At 44.0% G+C, this 21,615-nt stretch overlaps 1 protein-coding gene across 1 annotated transcript in view; it reads left to right on the top strand.

Annotated features, from left to right (window-relative positions):
• Positions 1-21,615, top strand: part of ABCA12 (ATP binding cassette subfamily A member 12) — a 90,400-nt gene that overhangs the window by 62,971 nt on the left and 5,814 nt on the right. Inside the window, exons 31-41 of the mRNA XM_073306733.1 lie at positions 111-216; positions 6,593-6,647; positions 7,138-7,315; positions 10,068-10,183; positions 10,915-11,074; positions 12,868-13,136; positions 13,977-14,187; positions 15,585-15,694; positions 16,854-16,998; positions 17,713-17,847; positions 21,316-21,419. Of these exons, the coding sequence (XP_073162834.1) occupies positions 111-216; positions 6,593-6,647; positions 7,138-7,315; positions 10,068-10,183; positions 10,915-11,074; positions 12,868-13,136; positions 13,977-14,187; positions 15,585-15,694; positions 16,854-16,998; positions 17,713-17,847; positions 21,316-21,419 (1,589 nt within the window). The remainder of the gene's footprint in view (positions 1-110; positions 217-6,592; positions 6,648-7,137; positions 7,316-10,067; positions 10,184-10,914; positions 11,075-12,867; positions 13,137-13,976; positions 14,188-15,584; positions 15,695-16,853; positions 16,999-17,712; positions 17,848-21,315; positions 21,420-21,615) is intronic.

Genomic DNA, 21,615 nt, shown 5'->3' with positions numbered 1-21,615 from the left:
TACTGTTTTTAAATATGAGTTACGGACGCATTCATTTGTGCAAATGGAAGAAACCAATGTTCTTGGTCACGATTTTCTGCCTGTTGTTTTTGTTTCCCAATGGGGTACAGGTGTGGTATAATCCAGAGGGGTATCACAGCCTTCCAGCCTACCTCAACAGCCTCAACAACTTCATTCTTCGAGCGAACATGCCGAAAAACGAGTCTTCCAAATACGGTGGGTGCTAACCAATCCTTGACACAGCTCATGCTGCCCCATGTGAAGGGGGCCCAGTTCTCCACCTGCAGACAGAAGACAATAGTGGGTGGGCCAGATTCACTCCTGGTGTAAAATGGAGCTGTGCCCATTTAAACTAGAAGGAAATTTATCCTCTGGATGAAATCCTGGCCCCACTAAAGTCAGTGGTGAAACGTCAATTGACTTCAATGGGGCCATGTCCGCTAATGTTGATTCAATTCACTCTCCTTTAAAGGGTGTCAGTATTTCACATGTCTGTTTCTAGAAACAGAGGAGGGGACAAGGTAAAACCTTAAAAATAGGCTTTCCTTCTCCCACAAGCAACAAGGGCTTCTGCCTAGTATTGACTTCCACGTCAGCATCGAGATAGCTGACTGTAAAGATGTGACATTTCTATGCAAAGAAAGGCTACTTTAGGTTGCTTCCAGTGGGGTGTTAGATTTAATGTTTTTCTCCCTCTGAGCTGTTCATTGTTGGACTTGTGGTAATTAAAGCATTTTATTTTACAGGTGTATACGTTGTGGGGAGGGATACAAACATATTCTCACACACCCCTGAAGTCATTTGGTACACACCAAATGCAGGGTGGTGAAGTGGAGCGTAAAGGTTTATCAGCGTTCATTTGGAATGACCTGCTTAGCTTTGCCTCACTGATACCATGCAGTGTCCCAAATTCATGCTGATAAACCTTCATACTCTACTGCACTGTTTGTTCCATCCGCATTACATGTGTAATTCAGGCATACTGGTTTGTGCGGGTGTGTGTTTGGCTGTGGCCGGGTCTACACTACAGACTTCTACTAGCATCCTCTGTATAGCTCTCATAGTCAACAAAGAGGTGTTTTTACCAGTGTACAGCTTGTTCCACCCGTGGGGCGGGGCTTTACTACTTTGGTCAAAGTGCCAATTTGTCAAGATAGCTATATCCACAGTAGGAGCACTTTGCCAGTACAGCATAACCATATTGCTTTCCAGTAAACCATGCCTTGTGTCGATACCGCCGGTTATCTGTAGAGTGAGAGAGAAGAAAGTCTTATATTCGATTATGGGGCCTGACAAGAGTTCAGAACTCACCTATCAAGTGACTTGCTTCAGCAAACACCAGCCATTCTGCCACATTCTAGTCTCTCCTGGCCTCTCTCATGTCAGATGGCTTGTGTTCCTGCTAAAGGATCATACTCAGGGGAAACGGGCTGGAAAGTAATTTGGCTTGTCAACATAAAGCTCTTTATTGACGGATGAATTAAAAGGTAAATCCAACAGAGAAGGAAGGCCTATTTGAAGCTCTAGGCCTCCTTGACAATAATTAAAAACACGATTACTATTATAATGATGTATTATGTGTATTAGCACAGCGCATAGGAGCCAGAGACTAGGGCTCCATTGTGCTAGGTGCTGTACAAACGCAGCACAAAAAGATGGCCTCGTCCCCAAGGGGCTTACAATCTAATATAATCCTAAGCAGAAAGGCAAAACATCTGCACAGATTTCTTTCCCCATCACCACATCATAATCACCAGCCAGTGTTCATGTGGCAAACTCCCTCAGCACTCATCTTCTCGCGAAGCAAAACCAACTCCCCGGCCCCACAGCCACCTCCACCATACCTGAAACACCCACCTCTCGGGTCAGCAGGGCCCAGCTATTCCACACTCAGTGTGGGAGCAAATCCCCAAGTGGGAAGGGGCCAGCTGGCAGCCCTCTTTTTAAAATACAGATGGGCTCCAGCTCCTCTCTGCTGCCGCAGTATGGCACAGAGCCACAGGCCATCTCCCCAGCAGGAATGTCCCTGACCAATTTAGTTGTCAAGGGGTGAATCCTGGCCGTGGAGAGGAGTGTGGTGGTGTGCTGGGGAAGATTCCCCTACCCAATCATCAGTGAGCTACTCAAGCTGAGCTGAGTATTCCACCAGCAGCGCCTTCTCATCAAGCCTTATCCAAAATAGAGTGGCCCGTGCCATGAGTGGGAATGGGCAGACACAGTCAGAGGGTCCCCCACAAACGTACCTTTCAACATGCCAAGGCCCCAGCATGGGACATGGGGTGAGACCCCAAATGAGGGATGCAAAACTTATTTGAGAAGGAAACCCAAAGTGCTGCAGGATCTTTCCCTTTAACATGAACAAATATCTGCCACCCCAGCGTCACCATGCTTTATTTCTGGTTTAAATAATTTTCAACATGAAAAGGAAGGGCATGCCGCATATATGTGGAAAACAGGTACCTTGGGGACTAAAATGAGTGACGTCCTTCAAAATGAAGGACAGTTGAAGCATATTTCCCAAACCGCTCTTCTGCTCGGAGAGCCATTTTTCCCTAATCTGTCCCCAAGCTTTCTGGAGATGGCCTTTTATGTTTGTTAGAGCAGATCAAACCTCGGAATGCCCATTCCAGGGGAAATCCTAATATTTTAACATTTCATTCTGGATTATAATGAAACAAAAAAAAAAAAATTCCTGTGAGATGAACTTTTCCAGCACAATTTTTGGAAAAAAAAAAAAATTAAATCAGGTCAAATGAAATACTTTGTTCTGATTTTGACTTTTTTATTTTAAATTATGTTAAACTTTATCATATGAAATAAACTTTCAAACAAAAAGTCGCTTTGAAACGAAAAAAATCGAAACCTTCCCTTCTGGTAAGTTTGACCTTTGTTTCAGACTTTTTCCCCCCTGAAACAAAATTTCAATGAGGTTGACACATTCCCATGGAAAGTTTCAAGTTTGACAAAATGGCATTTTCTGATGGAAATATGTTCTGCTGGAATATTTTTGAACAGCTCTAAAGTTTGCACTGCATCTAGCAAGTTCTGGGTGTCCTTGGAAACAAATGAATGATAACAAATGACCAGATTGATAATTCCCAGGTCCCCCTAAGGAACCTGTACTCAGTACAGGGAAAATAAATGAATTGATGAGTAAAGCTTAACAGGACTTGTATAAACTGGTCTGAAATACAACTGAAGAGACCCTTCTCTGCAGTAGTTTGCTGGCAGCGGAAGCCATTTGTTGCTGTGACAAATAAATGACAGTTTAAGAACCATTGAAGTGGCCAGATAAAAGCATAGTCATTTCAGCAATTTGAAAGAGGTGCCAATCCTGCTTTTGAGGTTTGACTTAAACTTCATATATTTAAAAAAAGAAACACATAAAAGGAGCTTTTTGCCCTGTCACCAAGCAAATCATAATAGCTTTCGACTTAGGTATACTGGGCTTCCTTTTCTCCACACCTCCCGCCCCTGCCCAAAAAGAAGTATTGAAATGGAAATTTTGACTTCAAGCTAAGCCGCAGTGAAGGAAAAATGGCTTTATTCTGCTGCATTAACAGATTAGTCAGACTGGATCACCTTTTTTTTTTTTTACAGAAGGAAAACATTTTCTAGTTGTTTGTACATCGTTATTAGCAACTGGAGACTTATATTGAATCCCTCAAGAAAAATATTGCTCTCGAATGACACCGCTTTTGTTTTCCTTAAAATGAACTGCAGACCAAATCGCACCATTCCACGTGCTTCAATGATACAGACTGAATAGAGCACATAAAACGGAGGCCACCATCTTTATACAGCATTATAAATTTAGGCACCGAATTGGAAGGCGGCTGATTTTCAGGGGCATGGAGTACTCTCAGCTCCTTTTGAATTTAACGGCACACTCTGAGAATCAGGCCACTTCAGTGCCTAAATATGGATTTAGTTGCATAATTTTAGGCATTTAAAGTTTGAAAATATTACCTTAGCCTCTTCCAGGTCCAAAAAGTCATGGAAGCTGGTCCCCTCTTCCATAGAACTTCACTGGAAATTGGAACTGATCCACTGGGGTTCAGTGGAGTCCCTCTTTTTATTGTATTATGCTGCAGAAGTCTATAGAAAAGAAGCCGTAACGAGGCCAATCAAAATCCATCCTCACAAAATAGTATTTGCCAGGGGCTGATGCCACAGATGGCTCATCAACGGCACAGCTCCCATCCTAGAGCAGGGAGGCTGTAGAATGTATAAAGCGACATTCTGCAGCTATGTTAAGTCCTCTTCGCCTTGGGAACCGAGAGCAGCTTCCTCCACTGCACAGCCTAAGAAGCTCATTATTTCCATGGAAAGAATGGCCTGTGAGGGCCAGCAATTCCCCGCCTGCATGGCCATTGACACCAGTACAACGTGAGTGTTAAATGCTGCCAAATAGGATGGAAATTTTTTGCACCAGCTTTGCTCTTACTGTGCACAGATGTAAACGACAACTCGGGGTGCAAAGCAGTGGAGAATCAGGCCTGGAGTCTTATTAATACTGGACCAGGCCTCTGAAGACATTGCTGTGGCAATCACAAATGTTTCATCAAGCTGATTCTTTTGTGGATTTTGTACAAATATGTTCACTCAAAATCAGTAATCATGAAAACAAGTAATCGTACATGTTATGGAGAAAGAGAAAGGAGAACTCTTGATAATTTTTCTCCTTCATACGAATTAAAAAAAAAAGTGACTACCTCTGGCATGAATCTGAGCATGATTTGGCCAAAGAAATAACCTTTGCACGAACTCTACAGCTCTTATAAAAACATGTCAATTAACTTTTCATTCCCAGCATCAGTTTCTAATCTATTCACGGGGCTCCCCCTAGTGGCTAATTTAGCAAGTGACAAATGTTTTTCTCCTAGAGGAACTCGACATTCTTCTCTCAAAACAGGCTATTAACACGTAGGCTTTTCCATATGGAGAATATAGATCTGCAATAATACAGGGCCTATTCTGATTGATCCCAAAGCACCTTTACAGCACTCTGCTAGTGTAAAAGGAGTCTTAGTATAAGTGAGAATAATGGCCATAGACTTTGGTAAGGTTGTGGGTTCTAATCCATTTATGATTGTCCTTGCACTGCTGGAATATTTTTTTATCTCAGTGCAGTAGATAAATAGATTCTCATTGCTTCTAAACAGAGCAAAAGCCCTTCATATGTGATATAACCCATACTGCGGGCTAGATGCTGGCTTTGGAAGGGAAGTGTTTAAACCAAACATTTTGGCAGATCTCTGCATGCCATATAATGGTAAGAGAATTCCTGCCACCCACTGCCATTTGATTGTCACAGACCTGATTTTGTGAATCTGATTGGGAAAGACTTGAGTTTCTCACAGGGCTAAAACCAATAGTCAGACCAATTTCTGGAGGCTGGCTGTTTCTTTTGGTCCAGGTGCTTCTTTCTTGCTTCACATGACAGAACTGTTCAGTTTAAACTTTCTCATCAGAAAATATACTGATTGCCTTCCTAACTGCAAACAGTGTTATCTGAAGCTTATTCCAATGTCTGCTGAAAGGCTGGAGACCCAGTGGAGAATGTGAAAGATGATTCCACACTGGGTTATCCAAGATAATACTTATCAGATATGGGGCAGCTCATCAAAAATGGGCAAAAGTATGTCCTAGAATCACAAGAGCTGCCTATCACTCCAGTACATACTTAGTGATAGTGGTACTAATAGGGAGAGGGCTGTTCAAGTGATCTAGTGAGCACCTGACTTGTAACAGGTGAGTTAAAATCCTGACTCTGTATCAACTCCTGTGGTGGCTTTGGCGTGTCACTCGACCTCTCTGCCTTTATCTTCCCCTGCTTTGAAATGGGGATAATGCTTAGTTAATGGCTTAGTTAATGGTGTCAAGGGTTTTGCAGATAAAAAGGACCCTAGGCTTGATTGAGTGCTCTTGGAAATCACTGGGTCAGGCAATTCTCAGCTGAGGACTTGGAGTCTGAATGGGGCCACTGGAAACGGACATATTAAATAAGTCTTTGTACCAACATAGGATGGTGTTCTTTCCAGGGACAAAGGGTGGGTGAGTGCTATCCACCTTCTACAGATGTGGAAACCGAGGCACACAGACATTAGGGCCAGGATTTTAAAATGTGGCCTCTGCGTGCTTCAGCGTTGGGCCACCCAACTTAAAGCACATGGGCCCTAATTCAGCAAGCTATTTAAGTACATGCCTAACTTTAAGTAGGTGAGTAGCCCTATTGAAGTCAAAGGGACGAGTTACACAGCTAAAGGCGTATGCTTGGGTTCCTTGCTGAATTCAGACTGCAGGACTTGATTTTTCAGGGCTGCTGAGCATCCACAGCTCCCACTGACTGCAGTTGTAGGCACCGAACACTCCTGAAAATTAGGCCTTGCAAGAGCCACTCAAAATAGTTGATGGCAATTGTGAAAATTCTGCCCAAGATGATGCCATGAATCAGTGGCAGAGAGCAGAACCCCCCTCCCCCTGCCCCAGATTCCCTTCCATAACCGGTAGCCGGCATTACTTCCAGCCTCCACGCCTAACAAGGAACTTCACCATACATGTTACAAAACTACTTCTCTTCTTTTTGTAGGTATTTCCATTGTGAGTCATCCCTATCCCGGTGGACAGAGTAAAGAACAAGTCATGTAAGCGGTTTAATTTGGCTGATACCTGCTGCTCTGATTCATTTAGTGGCAATAGGAGCAAAACAGCTGCCCGGAAATCATGAAACACCTAAATTGGTCAATAACTTTTTCTGAACGATCTAATTGCTCTTTTCACAAAAGCAAACTGTCTCCCCCATGTCTACAGCGCTACTGATTTCCCTTTGAGTTTCTTCCCAGAAGGCCTGATAAATGTGGGGACATTATAGAAACAGCATCAGTTTTGGAGCACGGCCACAGCAATGATAATAACGTATTTTTCTTTCTGCCTTTCCAAACAATCTGCTGTCACAGTCCCCCACCCTGCAAAGCCTTTCTGCCAGCCTTAGTGGGTACCACCCTGAATGGTCTCTACAACCAGTAGGGAATGTTGGCAGGATCAGGCCCTTGATTTTTTTTAAGCTATGAATATTGTCTTCTAAATCAGGGAGATCAAACATTGACTCTGTCTTTCTTCCCCTTTTCTCCTCAGGCTCAGTAGCTTGCTTGATATCCTAGTCTCAATGTCTGTCCTGATTGGCTACTCCATCACAACAGCCAGCTTTGTGCTTTATGTGGTGAAAGAACATCAAACCAAAGCCAAGCAACTGCAGCATATTTCAGGCATCAGCGTGACAAGCTATTGGGTGACTAACTTCATCTACGACCTGGTAAATTACTTAACTTTTATGCACAGAGAACAGGATTCTAGAGTGAAAAATCCCCACTTCTGTTTGTTACCTAGACTTATTAATATCATCACTACCAAAAGAGCTAGGTCTTGTTCTCAAAAGCATTACCGATTATTAATTGTGAACCATAACACTGGGGTATGTATAAACCTCAGCAGATTTATAAGAGATCAACATGGCAAAGACCAAAACTTGGCTTAGTTTTTAACATGTAGATGCCAAATTGCCTTTGAAGTTAGATTGCAGAGGTGGAATTCTTGTTGTCATCCAGGATTTATACATCTGGGTAAGGCTCATGGACCTGATCCTGCAGCTCCTACTCCCATGAGGAAGGGCTGCAGGATATGACCCATCTTCAGAACTCTACTGCAGATGGCAGACACTCTTGGAACCTTCAGAATACAAGATCCTACATTTGTAAACATCTCTTGGTGGAGATTTGCAAGATTGGAAAAAGCCAACTGGTGGGTTAAGTAATATAATATATAAAGGTTTCCAAACTCCTGACATCAAAGAAAAGTTACCTTCTGTTACTGTTAGTCAGGTCAGGGGTGATGTGCTGTATATATCTGACTTATCTGCCTCAAAAGGATCCCGCGCTTTTTTACGTCTTTTGAAAATGTCCCTTTCAGGATTCCATAGTCCCCTTTGTCTTATGGTTTGTGAGCCATTATGGTGCTCAAAGGTCACATTTTCAAGGTTTTCTCCTCAACCACAAGGAGCTAGGAACTTACTTAAAAAAAAAAAAAAAAGGTGAGATTCTCACCTGACTCCAGAAGCTGAGGTTTTAAGAAAACCAGCAAGCATTGCAAGGCTCACAACAAAATCATGACGACTGAAAGTGCTGAAGATAACCTCAGGGGGGTGGCAATGAAACAGAACCTTTTCACCCAATAGATGATCCCCCAGCTCATCTGAGTTGATGTTTATCTGACAGCATGAATTTGCTTTCTCTTTTGTATTGTTCAGGATTTCCCCCCACAAGTTTGTTTGGCTCGCCATGTAACTGATTCTTATTTTGGTCATCAGGATGTCAGAATTCTGGCACCCATTGTAAACGTTATCCTTTTCGTGCAGCTTCCGCTTCCCACCCCCCATCTCCCTCCCACACCACACACACTAACTTGGACGTGTCCCTCAGTCAGGCTCACACAGCTTGTGGCAGAAACTGCTGCGGGCCATGTCTACAGGGAGAGGGGTTTTTTGGGTTCTGTTTAGCTACTGGCATGGCTACCCTGGGAGTTAGGGTGCTAGCCAGAGACTTTGGAAACCTGGCTTCAGTTCCCTCCTCTGCCACAGAGTGTGTGGCCTGGCGCAAGTTGTTTAGCTGCTCTGGGTATGTCTACACGGCAGCTGGGCAGATAGCATGGAGCCAGCGTGCTAAAAATAGTAGTGTGGATGTTGCCGCTTAGGCTAACCATCCAGGCTCCAGGCTGGGAGGGCTTGAGCTTGGGTGGCCAGCCTGAGTGTCTCCTGGAGCAGCAATGTGCCTGCTCACAGCCATTTTTCGCACATTATCTTGAGCCCTGTCTACCTCACCTGGGAGGTTCCCACCCAGCTGCTGTGTAGTCATGCACTCTGTGCCTCAGTTTCCCCTCTGCACAATGGTAATAATAGCACAGCCTTGCCTCACAGGGTTATGGGAAGGGTACATTAATGACTGTGGGGCACTCAGGTACCATGGTGGGGGTGGGAGGGGGCGGCATATGAAGCACCCATGACCTGGCTCTTAGCATAGACACTCTTTGCAGCAGTGCAGCTTGAATTGTGCAGGTGCAGCTTACCTTGGCTTGCAAGCTGCATCAATGCAAACTGTGCTGTGCTGATGTCAATGTACCTATATTAGCAGTTTGCAATGCGGCTACACTGCTGGCTAAATCCCAGGAGAGGCAAGGCTTTAAGATTTGATTAACTCCACATGACCCTCTGGGGGCAGGAGCCGTCTTTTGGTTCTTTGTTTGTACAGCACCTCGCACAAGGGGGTCCTGGCCCATGACTAGGGCTGCTGGGCACCACTGGAATAGGAATAATAACAACAGAGCCAAATATTCAGAACTATCCGCCTAAACCTGCTCATGGAGTTGGGCAATGGAACAAGCAGCTCCTGGTTGTGAGTGCAAACGAGGGATTTGAACACACCATAAATGCAGCCAGGTTTGAAGAATTGGCGCTGAGTCACTAGTCATAGACCTGTGACTGTGACTCTGGCCTACCTCTGCTTTCATGCTCCGGGCTCTCAAGTTGGTGCCGCAGATTTTTAAATGAGCCGATCGAAATAGCCCCGGCATTCTAACTGCAATCACTATTCAGCAGGCTGAAACTAATCCAGAGCTCTCAGCAACCGGATATTTCTCACTGAACACCTACTAGCAAATTCTCTGAAATCCCAAAGTCGGGGAAACCAGGAACCGCTTGAGGCATCTACTGTGTAGATCCCTGGCTTGACAGAGTATTGTAAACAGCATAATGTGACTCTCTAATAGGAAAGGCACGGGACATTTCTCATTCACATCTAGGCCTTTCATGCCCACACTTCCTAGGGTTCAAAACTGGGATGCTCCGGAGGGCCAAACAGAATTTAAAGTCTCCCCTCTCATTGATGGACAGCTTACTGCACCTCTAGAGCAAACTTGACACCTGGTGTCATGCCCTCCCCTGTACAAGCTGCATGTAGCTCTATTAGAGTATTAATTATTCTGACTACGATAAACTCTTTAATATCATTTCACAGGTTCTTTTTATGGTCCCGGTTGCCCTCTCAATAGGAGTTATTTCAGCTTTCCAAATACCTGCTTTCTTCAATGATAATAACCTCGTGGCTGTATTTCTTTTGATGATGATGTTCGGGTAAGTGTGTGGCTCAGTTATTTGAATATGACTCCATGGTGGGGTGGAGGGGGATTTGCTTAGGGTTTGGAGTCCTGACCAAAGCTGTACGACTCTCCCATCACCGCTACTGGGAATCCTCTCTCTTGGCAGAATAGGAGAGGCAGAACTGACCCCGTAATATAGATAGCACTTGATAAACATTAACTAGTTAGCCTTCAGAAGGCTTGGGAGAGATGTGGCAAGAACTGTTATCCCCATTTTAGACAGGGGTGGACCAAAGGTGACCGCTTAAACTGTAGAGATTACAGAGACCCAAGACACCATGGTTGGGGTGGATGATGCATGGTTGTCTTTATTTCCTGTTTACACAGACTTTACCTGAATAGCAGCTCTAAATGTTCGTAACTAACACCAAAAACCGATATGCTCAAGGTCACAGAAACAGCCTGGATTGTAACTACAGCTGATTGAAACTATTCAAATGTCAAAATATCAGTGACACTCCCAAATTTAAAAAAAATCAGGACAATTTAATAATTCTCCCCTGCCTCAGAGCAGCATTGTGAGGTTAAAAGGTGGTGAAGAGATCTGCTGATGAAAGGCGCTATATGAGAAATAGGCATCCTTACGACTATACCCGCCTGTGTATAGCGAGTGAGGCAGAAGTGCTTGAGCTGAATTATTTTGTTGCCAGTTTTCACCACTCTTTAAATTACTTTCATATTCTCTCTGCTGCCGGTGATCTACAGATATGCAACGTTTTCATGGATGTACTTGCTGGCTGGGATCTTCAAGGAAACAGGAATGGCCTTCATAGTTTATGTCAGCATCAACTTGTCCTTTAGCATTAATACCATCATTACTCATTCGGTTGTGTTTCTACTTTCCCAAGAAAAGGCTACTGATCAGGTAAGAGCTCACTAACACTTTGGGCTTGTCTACATGATGAATCAGTCTTCACTAAAGGAGTGTAAATTCTAGTGCACACTAGTGTGTTGCGCATTAACTGGCCTGGGTGGACCCTGCTGCTGGCATGCACTGAAAATTTCCTAGTGTATGCTAATGTTTCCCGTTTTAAACAGTACTACTAATGCACCATGTAGAGAAGCCCCATGTTAACTCTTAGAAAACTGATTGGTTTCCAAGTCTGTCTAACACACGTTGCGGCCTGAGTCAAAGGCTACTGAAGTCAGTGGGAGTCTTTCCGTTGATCTCAATGGGTTTTGGATCATACCCGTGGACTTCCATTGTTTTTCAAGGTTTTGAGGCAGGTCAAGTAGGGGACATTACTCTAGAGATCTGGTGAGGTTCTCTAAGGTCCAAACATGGGGCAAATGAGACTCTTTCTTCTCCATTTAATTTACCCAAGCCCCTCCCCCCTGTGATTAAGAACTAAGGGTGGAGAGAGAGGCAGATGGGAGTGGACATCTGGGAGGGGGAAATCAGATGCATGTGGGAGAGATCAGGGAATGAATGCGGGTCCACCTTTTTGAGAAAGATGGTTGTTTTGGGAGTTAAGTTTCCCTAGTGCAAATTACTGAGGCTGAGTACTAAATCTCAGTGCCCCAAGGGCTACATCAGCAGACGAACCTTCTGTCATCTAACTGTGAAACAAGTGATCTCTACAATGAATTCCTGTCCATACAAAGGGAAAAGTGCCTCGAAGGCACTGACATTTCCCTAAAGTGGAGCACTGCTCTTTAATAGATCTACTTCTCGTGTGTCTTAGAGAATCCGTCCTGGCTAAAATGTAAGCTTTGGTTTTTTTTGTTTGTTACAAGGACAATTCCTTAATTAAAAAAAAATCAGCCCTTGTCCCATTGTCAGGCAGTACCTGTTTACTAAACCCTTGGATCATGTCATTTGTAGTTGTCTAGCCACATCAGGATGGAGACAATCTCCTTCCATGCTAATTTATTGCATATCCAATGTGCTATGTGTAATGTCAGTAGTGTTCAGCAGTCTTCACTGCTAGTGTTAGCGAATAACGATATTATACAGGAGCTCTTCACTGCTAGGCTCGGTGCTTGGCTGTTTGTCATGCATTAGCAACTCCCTGGGCCAAACGTGTCTCCTTGTCAGTGGGCATGGAGCTGCTTGACCAAGAAGAACTGATGCGCTTGTGCTACAGAAAGCAAGAAGAAGGATTTGGGTACTACCTGTGTCCCTTTGAGCTTCATGGAGATGCCCTGCAATTCAGCATGCAGCGGGATGGATCCACAGCTCTGAGGCTCCATGGATGGGGAGCACATGGGCCGCAAGGGTTAGCGCAGCTAGATAGCTACCCCAACTTCATGAAGAACACCAGTCTGCAACCTGCTTACTCAGCTTTACCTCACCTGTGCATTCCCTGCATCAGGAGAATTCCCAGCTGCAGCCTCAGAGCACCGTTCTGGTGGTTGCCTGCTACCTGAGCAGTGCAAACAAGCTGGAATAAGAACTAAGGATCTGTACCAGGAAGTATGATCACTGGGTGCTGGCTAGAAGGGTGCCATTTCTAAAGCACCTAAGGGAGTTAGGCACCAACTCCCAGTGACTTTCCCACCCTGAATTCCTTGCAATTGTGAAACAAACCGTTTCGGAGCTCTTTGCTGTTGATTTATCTGTGGTTTGAGATAGGCCAATAAGCCCAAACAGGCGTCAGTCCCAATGCCGTCCCAAGAATAAAGTCACAATGATCATTGGTGTTTCTCTTCTTTCAGGGCTTGCATGATCTCTCTGAAATCTTGAGGCACGTTTTCCTGATCTCTCCACAATTCTGCTTTGGATATAGCTTGATTGAATTGTCTCAGCACCAGGCGCTGATGGGCTTCTTAAAAGCCTATGGCGTGGATTACCCTGACAGAACCTTTGAGATGGACAGAATAAGCTCCAAGCTGCTTGGCATGTTTATCCAGGGCACTATATTCTTTGCAATTCGGCTCTTAATGCATGACGGGATGATTCAGAAAGTCTGGTCTAGTATATTAGAGTAAGTAACATCGGTATTCCTACAATGGATGTAGATTAAAACAGAGCTCAGTGCTTTTGTCGTTGACATTGTCATCGTTATCAATTATAATTATTTTGCATAGCTCCATAAACTTACTCAACGCTTTGCAAACTCAGTGTAAGCTCTCTCTGCTGGCAGTTCCCATATCTATCTGTGGTTATAGTGATGACTAATGGAAATGTGTGCACCTTAATTTTTTGTTGCACCTCCCTCTCTATGGGCATTGGGAGTAATTGCTTATCCTGCGCTAATTCTGCATGTGCCGGACAATTCCAGTACCCGGGAAGGGAGAGGTATTCGTTGTTGTAATACCTGTGTAGGCCAGTGAGTTCAATTTCAAAGAACAGGCCTGGCTGACTGTATCCATTCTGTGTTGGAAAGGCAACTCAAAGGGCTGCCATTTCAGGTCTCCAGTGCCACGGGATGCTGATGGGTTGATCGGAAGAGTGGCTCTGGGGCCAGCAGATCCAGAGCCCCTTCAATTCATACAGGGGCACCTTGAGCCCAAGCTGATTTGGGTTCAGTTCATGCATGATCTGCCCCCCAAATTCAAACGGTAAAAACTGTCATCAAAACTGAAAGCTGCCCTGATGTAGGACCGACACCAAAAGCAATGCATTTGTTGAATACAAGGAAAAGCTTCATAAAGAAAGAACATTTGTTTTTAAGCTTCGTACATGGAATAATAATAGCAGAGAGTTTTAAATTAATATAATGAGAGCATATAATAGGATCTCATTTCAATTTTACTGAAAAGACACTAAGTCCTCTGCACACGCAGATCTGGAATGTAAAGTCACCTGTCTCCTTCGCCTTCAGATTCCTGTTCGACAAAGTGCATGGCAGGCCACCGCTTCTGCTGGAGGCAGCTGATGAAGACAAAGACGTTCAGGCTGAGAGGGAGCGGGTTGAGTCTGGCCGAGCAGACGTCGACGTGGTACAACTCCAGAGCCTCTCCAAGATCTACCATCTTCCTCTCAGAAGGATCATGGCAGTCAAAAATGTCAGCATTGGAATCCCAGCAGGAGAGGTAAGCAAGCAGGCTATGGCAGTAGCAGCCTCTCCTCTAGAAAATGTCCTCCAAGCCACTTCCTCATTGTCTTCCCAATCCCTGCTTAAGACTCAGGGAGACCATCTGACAGCAACTTATTGGACAATAACTTGCTTTACTGGTACCTCATCCTTCCTTTCTTCCCTCTGGTATTCGTCACCTCCATCTATTGAGTATCATTGATTATTTGTATTATAGTAGAGCCCAGAGAACCCAACTGAAATCAGAACCCCCTGGAGCTAGGGATAGCATGGACATAAAGCGAGAGATGGTCCTTGCCTCAGAAAGTTTAAATAGACAAGACAAAGGAAAGGTGGGAGGGAAACTATGATAATCTAGAGAATGCACTCCAGCAGGGACTATCTTTTTACTGTGTGTTTATACAGCGTCTAGCACAGTGGGGTCTTGATCATTGGTTGTTTGTCTGTCATGGATTTACAGTTACCATTAGAAATGTAGTCATGACTCTTTATTCAGACTGCATTGGGCTTGGAAAGTGGGATGGGCAGTTAGAGAGGCAGTGTGGGCCAATGGATGGGACTAGGAGACCTGGGTTCCGTTCCTGTCTCTGCCACTAGCCTGCTGGGTGATCTTGGGCAAGGCCAGATTTTCAGAATTGCTGAGATCCCAGTTTGACACCAACAGCCAGATTTTCAGAAGAGCTTAGCATGCTGGGAAAATGGGAGCTGACACTCTTTGAAAATCTAGCCTCTGATCTCAGTGGGGGAGATTTTCAAAGGCATAAATGGCAGATACACCCTAAATCCCATGAAAGCCAGTGGGAATTAGACTCCTAACTGCCATTTGTGTATTTGACTCTCTCTCCCTCTATACCTTTGCTTCCTCTCCCATCTGTCTGCGTCTGCAGGACCAGGGCCTAAGAATGGTACTGAGTGTCTGTACAGTGACTAGAAAAGGAGTACTTGTGGTCTGTCTACACTGCTGTAGGAGGTATGATCTGAAGCACATGTGGACATATTGAGTTAGCTTTAATCTGGCCAATGCAAGTACCAATGACAGTGATGCTGCAGCAGCATGGGATTGCAAGAGTAAAATGATCAGGATTTGATCCTTCACATGGCCTACATATGAAAATGCACTTTGCAATAAAAGGAAGGCTAGTGTTATAGACACATCCATTATTTCCTACTATATTAAACAGAGGAGCCTAATACACACTGCAATACACTGCCCAATAAACAACCACCATTATAATATTTATATGCACTTTGACTGCCTGAGGCTTTTCCATAATTCGTCTTGCTCAAGGGCCAGGGGAGGAGAAGTGTCAAGTCGCGTTGAGCACTCGCTGCATAGCAATACGTTAGCATTAAATGCAGCATGCTAAATGTCTCTCTTTCTGTCTCATAAACCAGTGCTTCGGGCTGCTTGGCGTGAACGGTGCCGGAAAGACAACTATCTTTAAAATGCTAACAGGAGACATCGGGGCTACCAGTGGAAGATTGAGAGTCCGGGATCAAACTGGGTATGGAGGATTAGCTATCCAGAAGTGATGTATCAACAAGGCTGTCTGGAAAACAATTTGTCATTTGCCCTGGCTTGGATGAATCAACAAAGCAAATTAAAAAGAGTTAGACTTAATAAAAAGCAGAAAATTCAGCCATTTAAAATATTATATTTATTTCCTCGGGTCTTGAGTCTCATTTCACTGACAAATTTTTATGCTGGTGCAACTCTGTTGGTGTCAATGGAGTTTCTCCAGATTTACACCACTGTGAGATCAGAATCTGGCCCTCAGTCATTAAGAGCCTGATTCTGTCACCCTTTCTCTTGTTGAATAATATCACGCTCCACAACTGGTTCCACTGAAATCAGTGGGTCTGATGATGGAGTAAAGTGCTACTAAACATGAGTAAGGTTGCGAGTCTGTCATGGAGGTCATGGGAGTCACGGATTCTGTGACTTTCCGTGACCCCCATAACTTCCGCAGCTGCAGGGCTGCCCAGGGGCCAGTCACACTGGCCGCTGCTGGAGTGGCCCCAGGACCAGCTGCTCAGGCAGTCCCCGGTGCCAGCAGTTGGCCCCGGGGATCACCCAAGCAACAGTCCTGGGGGTGGCCAGAGCAATGGCCCCAGGGAGGGCCAAAGCATTGGTCCCGGGGGCGGCCGTGGGGACCACTGGAGCAGCAGCGGTCCCGGGGGCGGCCAGAGCAGCGGCCCTGGAGGCTTTCAGGAGAGCGGCCTCTGTGGGCCTTGGAGCAGCAGGCCACTGTGGGGCAGTCAGCCTCCGCTGCTGGAACGGGGCCCCACAGCACAGAGATTTAGTCATCATGGGCATTTATAGTAAAAGTCACGGACAGGTGAATTTTTGTTTATTGCCCATGACCGGTCCGTGACTTTTACTAAAAATACCCATGTCTAAATCTTAGCTTTAAACATGAGTAAGGCCACTGGAAACTGGCCCATCAAAACCACTGGACATACAAGCAGTGTGAGGTACTACTCAGTGTGAGACGCACAATCCTTCCTTTTAGGAGCTAAGAATGTCAGATCTGCACAGGCCTTGCTATCATGAACTAAAAGCATTCCTGCCCCAGTGGGGGATACGTTTCCTTCCTGTTTAATAGAGCATATAGGAGACTTATGAAGTGTTTATAAAATGACCTTTCACCTTTCCTGATCCAGATCCCTGAGTGACATTGATGACACCCACTGGTCGCTCTTCGGCTACTGCCCTCAAGAAGATGCCTTGGATGACTTGCTGACAGTGGAAGAGCACATGTACTACTATGCTCGGCTACACGGCACCCCAGAGAAACAGATTAAAGGAGTGAGTAGACCCATTTGACTGAAGAGTTCCCTTGGGACCCAGTCAAGTCAGTGAGAGTCTTTGCATTGACTTCAGTGGTCTTGATCAAGGCCATTATGTGTAATAATAAACAATGAGGATGACAATCATGAATTTCCAACCTGGGACTTCATTGCTTTGTGGCTAGATGGTTGTGGGATGGTCACAGAACTTGACTGTTTTGTAACACAGGGTCACATGAATTGACTTAGAACTGGGCCATGCTGTTAAAACTCTCCCTTCATAGACATCTGTGCAAATATTCCCATTGACTTCAGTAGTAAGTGTTTACTAGATCAAGTCCTAAATGAACAAGTGAAGCTGGAATTTGTAAAAGGGATTAGTAAAAGTTGTGTCCCTGATGTTTTGATCCCAAGGGGTCTTTGTGAAATCGTTGAACTCCTATGTATTTTAACGTGTATTTGAAAGCAAGTCTCCACACTTCAAAGACTTCTGTGGTGTGAAACCCAACCTGGCAGCAATATGCTATTTCAAAGGACATTTAATTATAGTATCTGAACCACCAGAGACTGAGGGCTAGATCCCTCCTGATGTAAATCGGTGTAGCTGATTTGCACCTGTTGAGGATTAGGTCCTGAATTGTTGGCAAATACATACTTGTTCCAGATATTCTATGGTTGGTGTAATTCTCAATGTAAACCAAGTTTTTATTATTATTATTATTTGTACCCACAGATTGTACATCAGCTTCTTCATAGACTTAATCTGATGCCGTACAAAGACAGAGTCACCTCGATGTGCAGCTATGGCACTAATAGAAAGTTATCAACTGCTCTGGCCCTTATTGGTAATCCATCAATTCTATTGCTGGTAAGAAATCAGAAATTTTGCAATGAAAAAATGCGTAGCTTTTAAGGCCAGAAGGAACCATTCTATCATCTATTCTGACCTCCCGTCCATAGCCTTGGATAATTTTAAAGTGCAAATTGCATCAGTCACTCATCACAGGTTCTTTTACTCAGCAGCTATGTAAGAAATGTTGCTGAGTTGGAGATTGGTGAAGCACACACACAAACTTTGGACTTTAGTTAGTAGAGACAAATATAACTGAAATGATAGAAAAATCAATATGCATAAGTACAGCAAAGTGGTTTACTGCATTGTGCTTACTTGCAACCTTATGGAGGCCATTAGATGTGAAGATGGAAAGAAAAATAAGTGGTGATGACGGTTTTGGCTGTCGCTAACTGTGTCATTCTGATGATCCCAATTAAAGATTGGATTTACACCTTATTTTATGTCTCAGACCTTCTTCCCCTGAATACCCACACATGTCCCATGAGCATGGTTAGATCATTTTCTGGCCTTCGGTCCATTTATGGGTTTCCAGGAAATCATAATTGCTGTTATGATCGTTGATATGGCTTTTTGCATCAATACTTTTCCTAGTGTTTCCAATATATTCAAGAAGTTAACCTCATGGTTACACATACTAAAAATCCCCTAGAAGTTCATTAGCATTCCTTTAATTTGTTCTTTGCTGTGCACTTGTGTATTGTAATGCACTCGTTACTAAATCTTATAACCCTAGGTCACTCATAACTAATAAAAGCAATTTTATTACCTGCAATATTTTATACCTATATATCAAGCTTGGCTTATAACCTCTGTAGGGTCTGGTCAGGAGTCACAGGTCAACATGTATAACACAGGTCTTGGGATTTCACCCAGTTACCCTTGTACTGAGCCTAATAAGTTGTGTTTGACTTAAGCATTTCTTCCGGAAAGGCATCAAGTCTTCGTTTGAAGACATCAAGAGATGAAAAATCCACCGCTTCCCTTGGTAGCTTGTTCCAATGGTTAATCAGCCTCGCTGACAAATTTGAGCCTTATTTTTCATTTGAATTTATCTGGTGTTTACCTTCCAGCCATTGGTTCTTGTTATGCCTTTCTCAGCTAGATTAAAGAGCACTTTAGTTCCCACTATATTCTCCTCAGGAGGGTACTTACATATTTTAATCAAGCCACCTCTCAATCTTCTTTCTGGTAAGCTAAACAGATGGAGCATTTTAAGTCTCTCACTCTAAGGTATTCTTTGTTCCTGTCGTCACATTATTTAGTGGCTCTTCTCTGAACCCTCTGCAATTTTCCAATAGCCTTTTCAAAATGTGGACACTGTATGAAGTATTCCAAGCGTGGTCTAACCAATGCTGTATACGGAGATCATTATCCTCCTGACTGTACATGTCTGAAATGCCCCTACTTCAGACGAGCAGCGGTAGAGAGAAATCCAGAGGCTCTGCATGAGTGCTCCTTCACGAATACTATATGGTGTCTCCCTATTGCTCTTAAAAGGAAAGGAACCGAAAATGCCATCACATTATTCCATACTTATTGTCTATCTACAATGTCCATATCAGATTTAAGATGTGATCACGCCCTCCCTGGAATAGCAAGAAGGGGATGAAAAGAGCAGATAGTCTGTACCAGTGGCCCCAAATTGCCATGGGGTGAAAAACAGAACCAGAACAGTAGTGTTCCTTTAAGATACAATCTAGAAAGCATATATCTCTTGCCACATGGAGGATATTAGAATGTTTCACCTAAATGTAGCTTAACATTTTCTTCTTACATTATACTGGAGTTTTGCTCTGAAGTAGGATCATAACTACAAATGTTCTCTTTGAGCAAACTGCCATTTGCTGGTGTCAAAGAGATGCCTCAAGCAGTGGGTCTGGCTTTGATGTAAGAGTCACAGGGGTTTCTCTCTTGAGGGTCACCCACAGTTTCAGACAGCCAGGAAAGGACGCACACAAAACATTCCATACATGCACGCCCAAAGTCGCAGTTCAGATTTCCCAGTCAGGCTTTTCAGCTTGCAGTTCTCCAGGGCATAGCCCTAGCACACCAGGTTTAGTTCACTCGGCATCCAGAAGTGGCCAATGTTTAAATTACCCCCATACCATCTAAGCAATTGCTTTTCTCTGGCCCTGCTCCGATTGGCCTCATTCTCTGCTTTCCTCAACAAGCCTCACCTGGCCTTTCAGGATTAAATCAGGGCAATTAGACCCAGTCTTTTCTGCCTAATTGTTGTTAAGGCAACCAGCCTTATTCCCACATGTCAGCACTCTTTGGGCTCGTAGGAAAGAAAAGGAAGTGTGAGAGGATCAGAAAAATGTTTCAGCATAAATAAACATAACAGAGAAGGGGGGGAAAACCAAGAGAAGATGATCTTTCAGACGCCATTCATAGCACATTCACTCAGTCACACCACAGGCAACATAAGTCTTTTAAACTGGAGAAACCAACCCCACAAAGTACCAGACCACCTGCCACTGCTGTGTTGTAAATTCTGCAATACTTAGTGATCAGTTTTCCAAACATTGGGCCAGATGAGTACAGCTCTGATTTACACCCGTTGAAGCGCCACCCCTAAATTTATATAATTCCTTCTAACTTCTCTTCTTACATATAAAATCTCAATAAAAAGGGAGAAGAGGAGGTTGTCTAAGCAGAAGCTGCTTTCTGAATAACAAGCTGTTTTCTTTCTGCTTAGTATAATACATTGTCACCAACAATAACAATTTTACAATAGGAAGCTGGCTGGTAATTTTGTTGATGATGAATGTGGTGGGGCACGACATACTGTTACTCATCTGTAGCTTATTGTCTATGGAATCCTGAAGACAGAAAACTTGTTTTGTCCGTAAATGAAGCAGATATTACCCAAAAGACAGATAGGTGTGGAGACAAAGAGCCAGTCTGGTATTACCTCATGTTTGGATCGCAGCTACAATTTACTAATAAGTTGTTATTTATAGAAGTGTGAAATAGAACATCTACATAGAGGGATGTTTATCAGAGTCAGTTTTGCGCTAGGAAGAGCAAGGCTGAGATTTTCAAATCAATTGATATTTTGAAATGAATGGGAAGTGCGTTTCCAAATCCTCTAGGCAGCCAGAGTGTTTCTAAATTAGTTTAATGTTCAGATAAGGTCCTTAGCTGTGGAGAGGGCTCTGCCACAAACCTGCTATGTGAACTTGGGCAAGTCACTTCCCCTCTGTATCTATTTAGTTTGTAAGCTCTTTGGAGAAGAGACTTCCTCTTAGTATGTGTTTGTACAGCGCCTAGCACCAGGGGGGTCTCATCTTAGGCACTGCCATCATACATACAAATAATACAGACCAAAAGCTCCATATAAGAGCTAAGTGGTTGTATTGGTAGCTGTATTGTCTGTAATGACCATTCTAAACAAAGAGCAGATATGGAGAGGAAGAGAAATGACATTTTCTTTCCTATTGAAACTTACAATCTGTTTTTTGTTGTTGTTTTTTAAAGGATGAACCAAGCTCTGGAATGGATCCTAATGCTAAACGACACCTTTGGAAAATCATCACTGAGGAAGTCCAGAACCAATGTTCCGTGATACTCACTTCCCACAGGTAGAGTTTACTGGCTGCCTTTATGCTTTATTAAGCCCAAACTAAAACTGCACTTTGGAACACCCTAGACCAGCGGTTCCCAAACTTGTTCCGCCGCTTGTTCAGGGAAAGCCCCTGCCGGGCCCGGCCGGTTTGTTTACCTGCCACGTCTGCAGGTTCGGCCGATCGCGGCTCCCAGTGGCCTCAGTTCGCTGCT

Source organism: Lepidochelys kempii, chromosome 11 (genome assembly GCF_965140265.1).
Source record: "Lepidochelys kempii isolate rLepKem1 chromosome 11, rLepKem1.hap2, whole genome shotgun sequence".
NCBI classification, from domain to species: Eukaryota; Metazoa; Chordata; order Testudines; family Cheloniidae; genus Lepidochelys; species Lepidochelys kempii.
The sequence above is the reverse complement of the archived record's forward strand: the minus strand, read 5'-3'. Positions and strand labels throughout refer to the sequence as shown.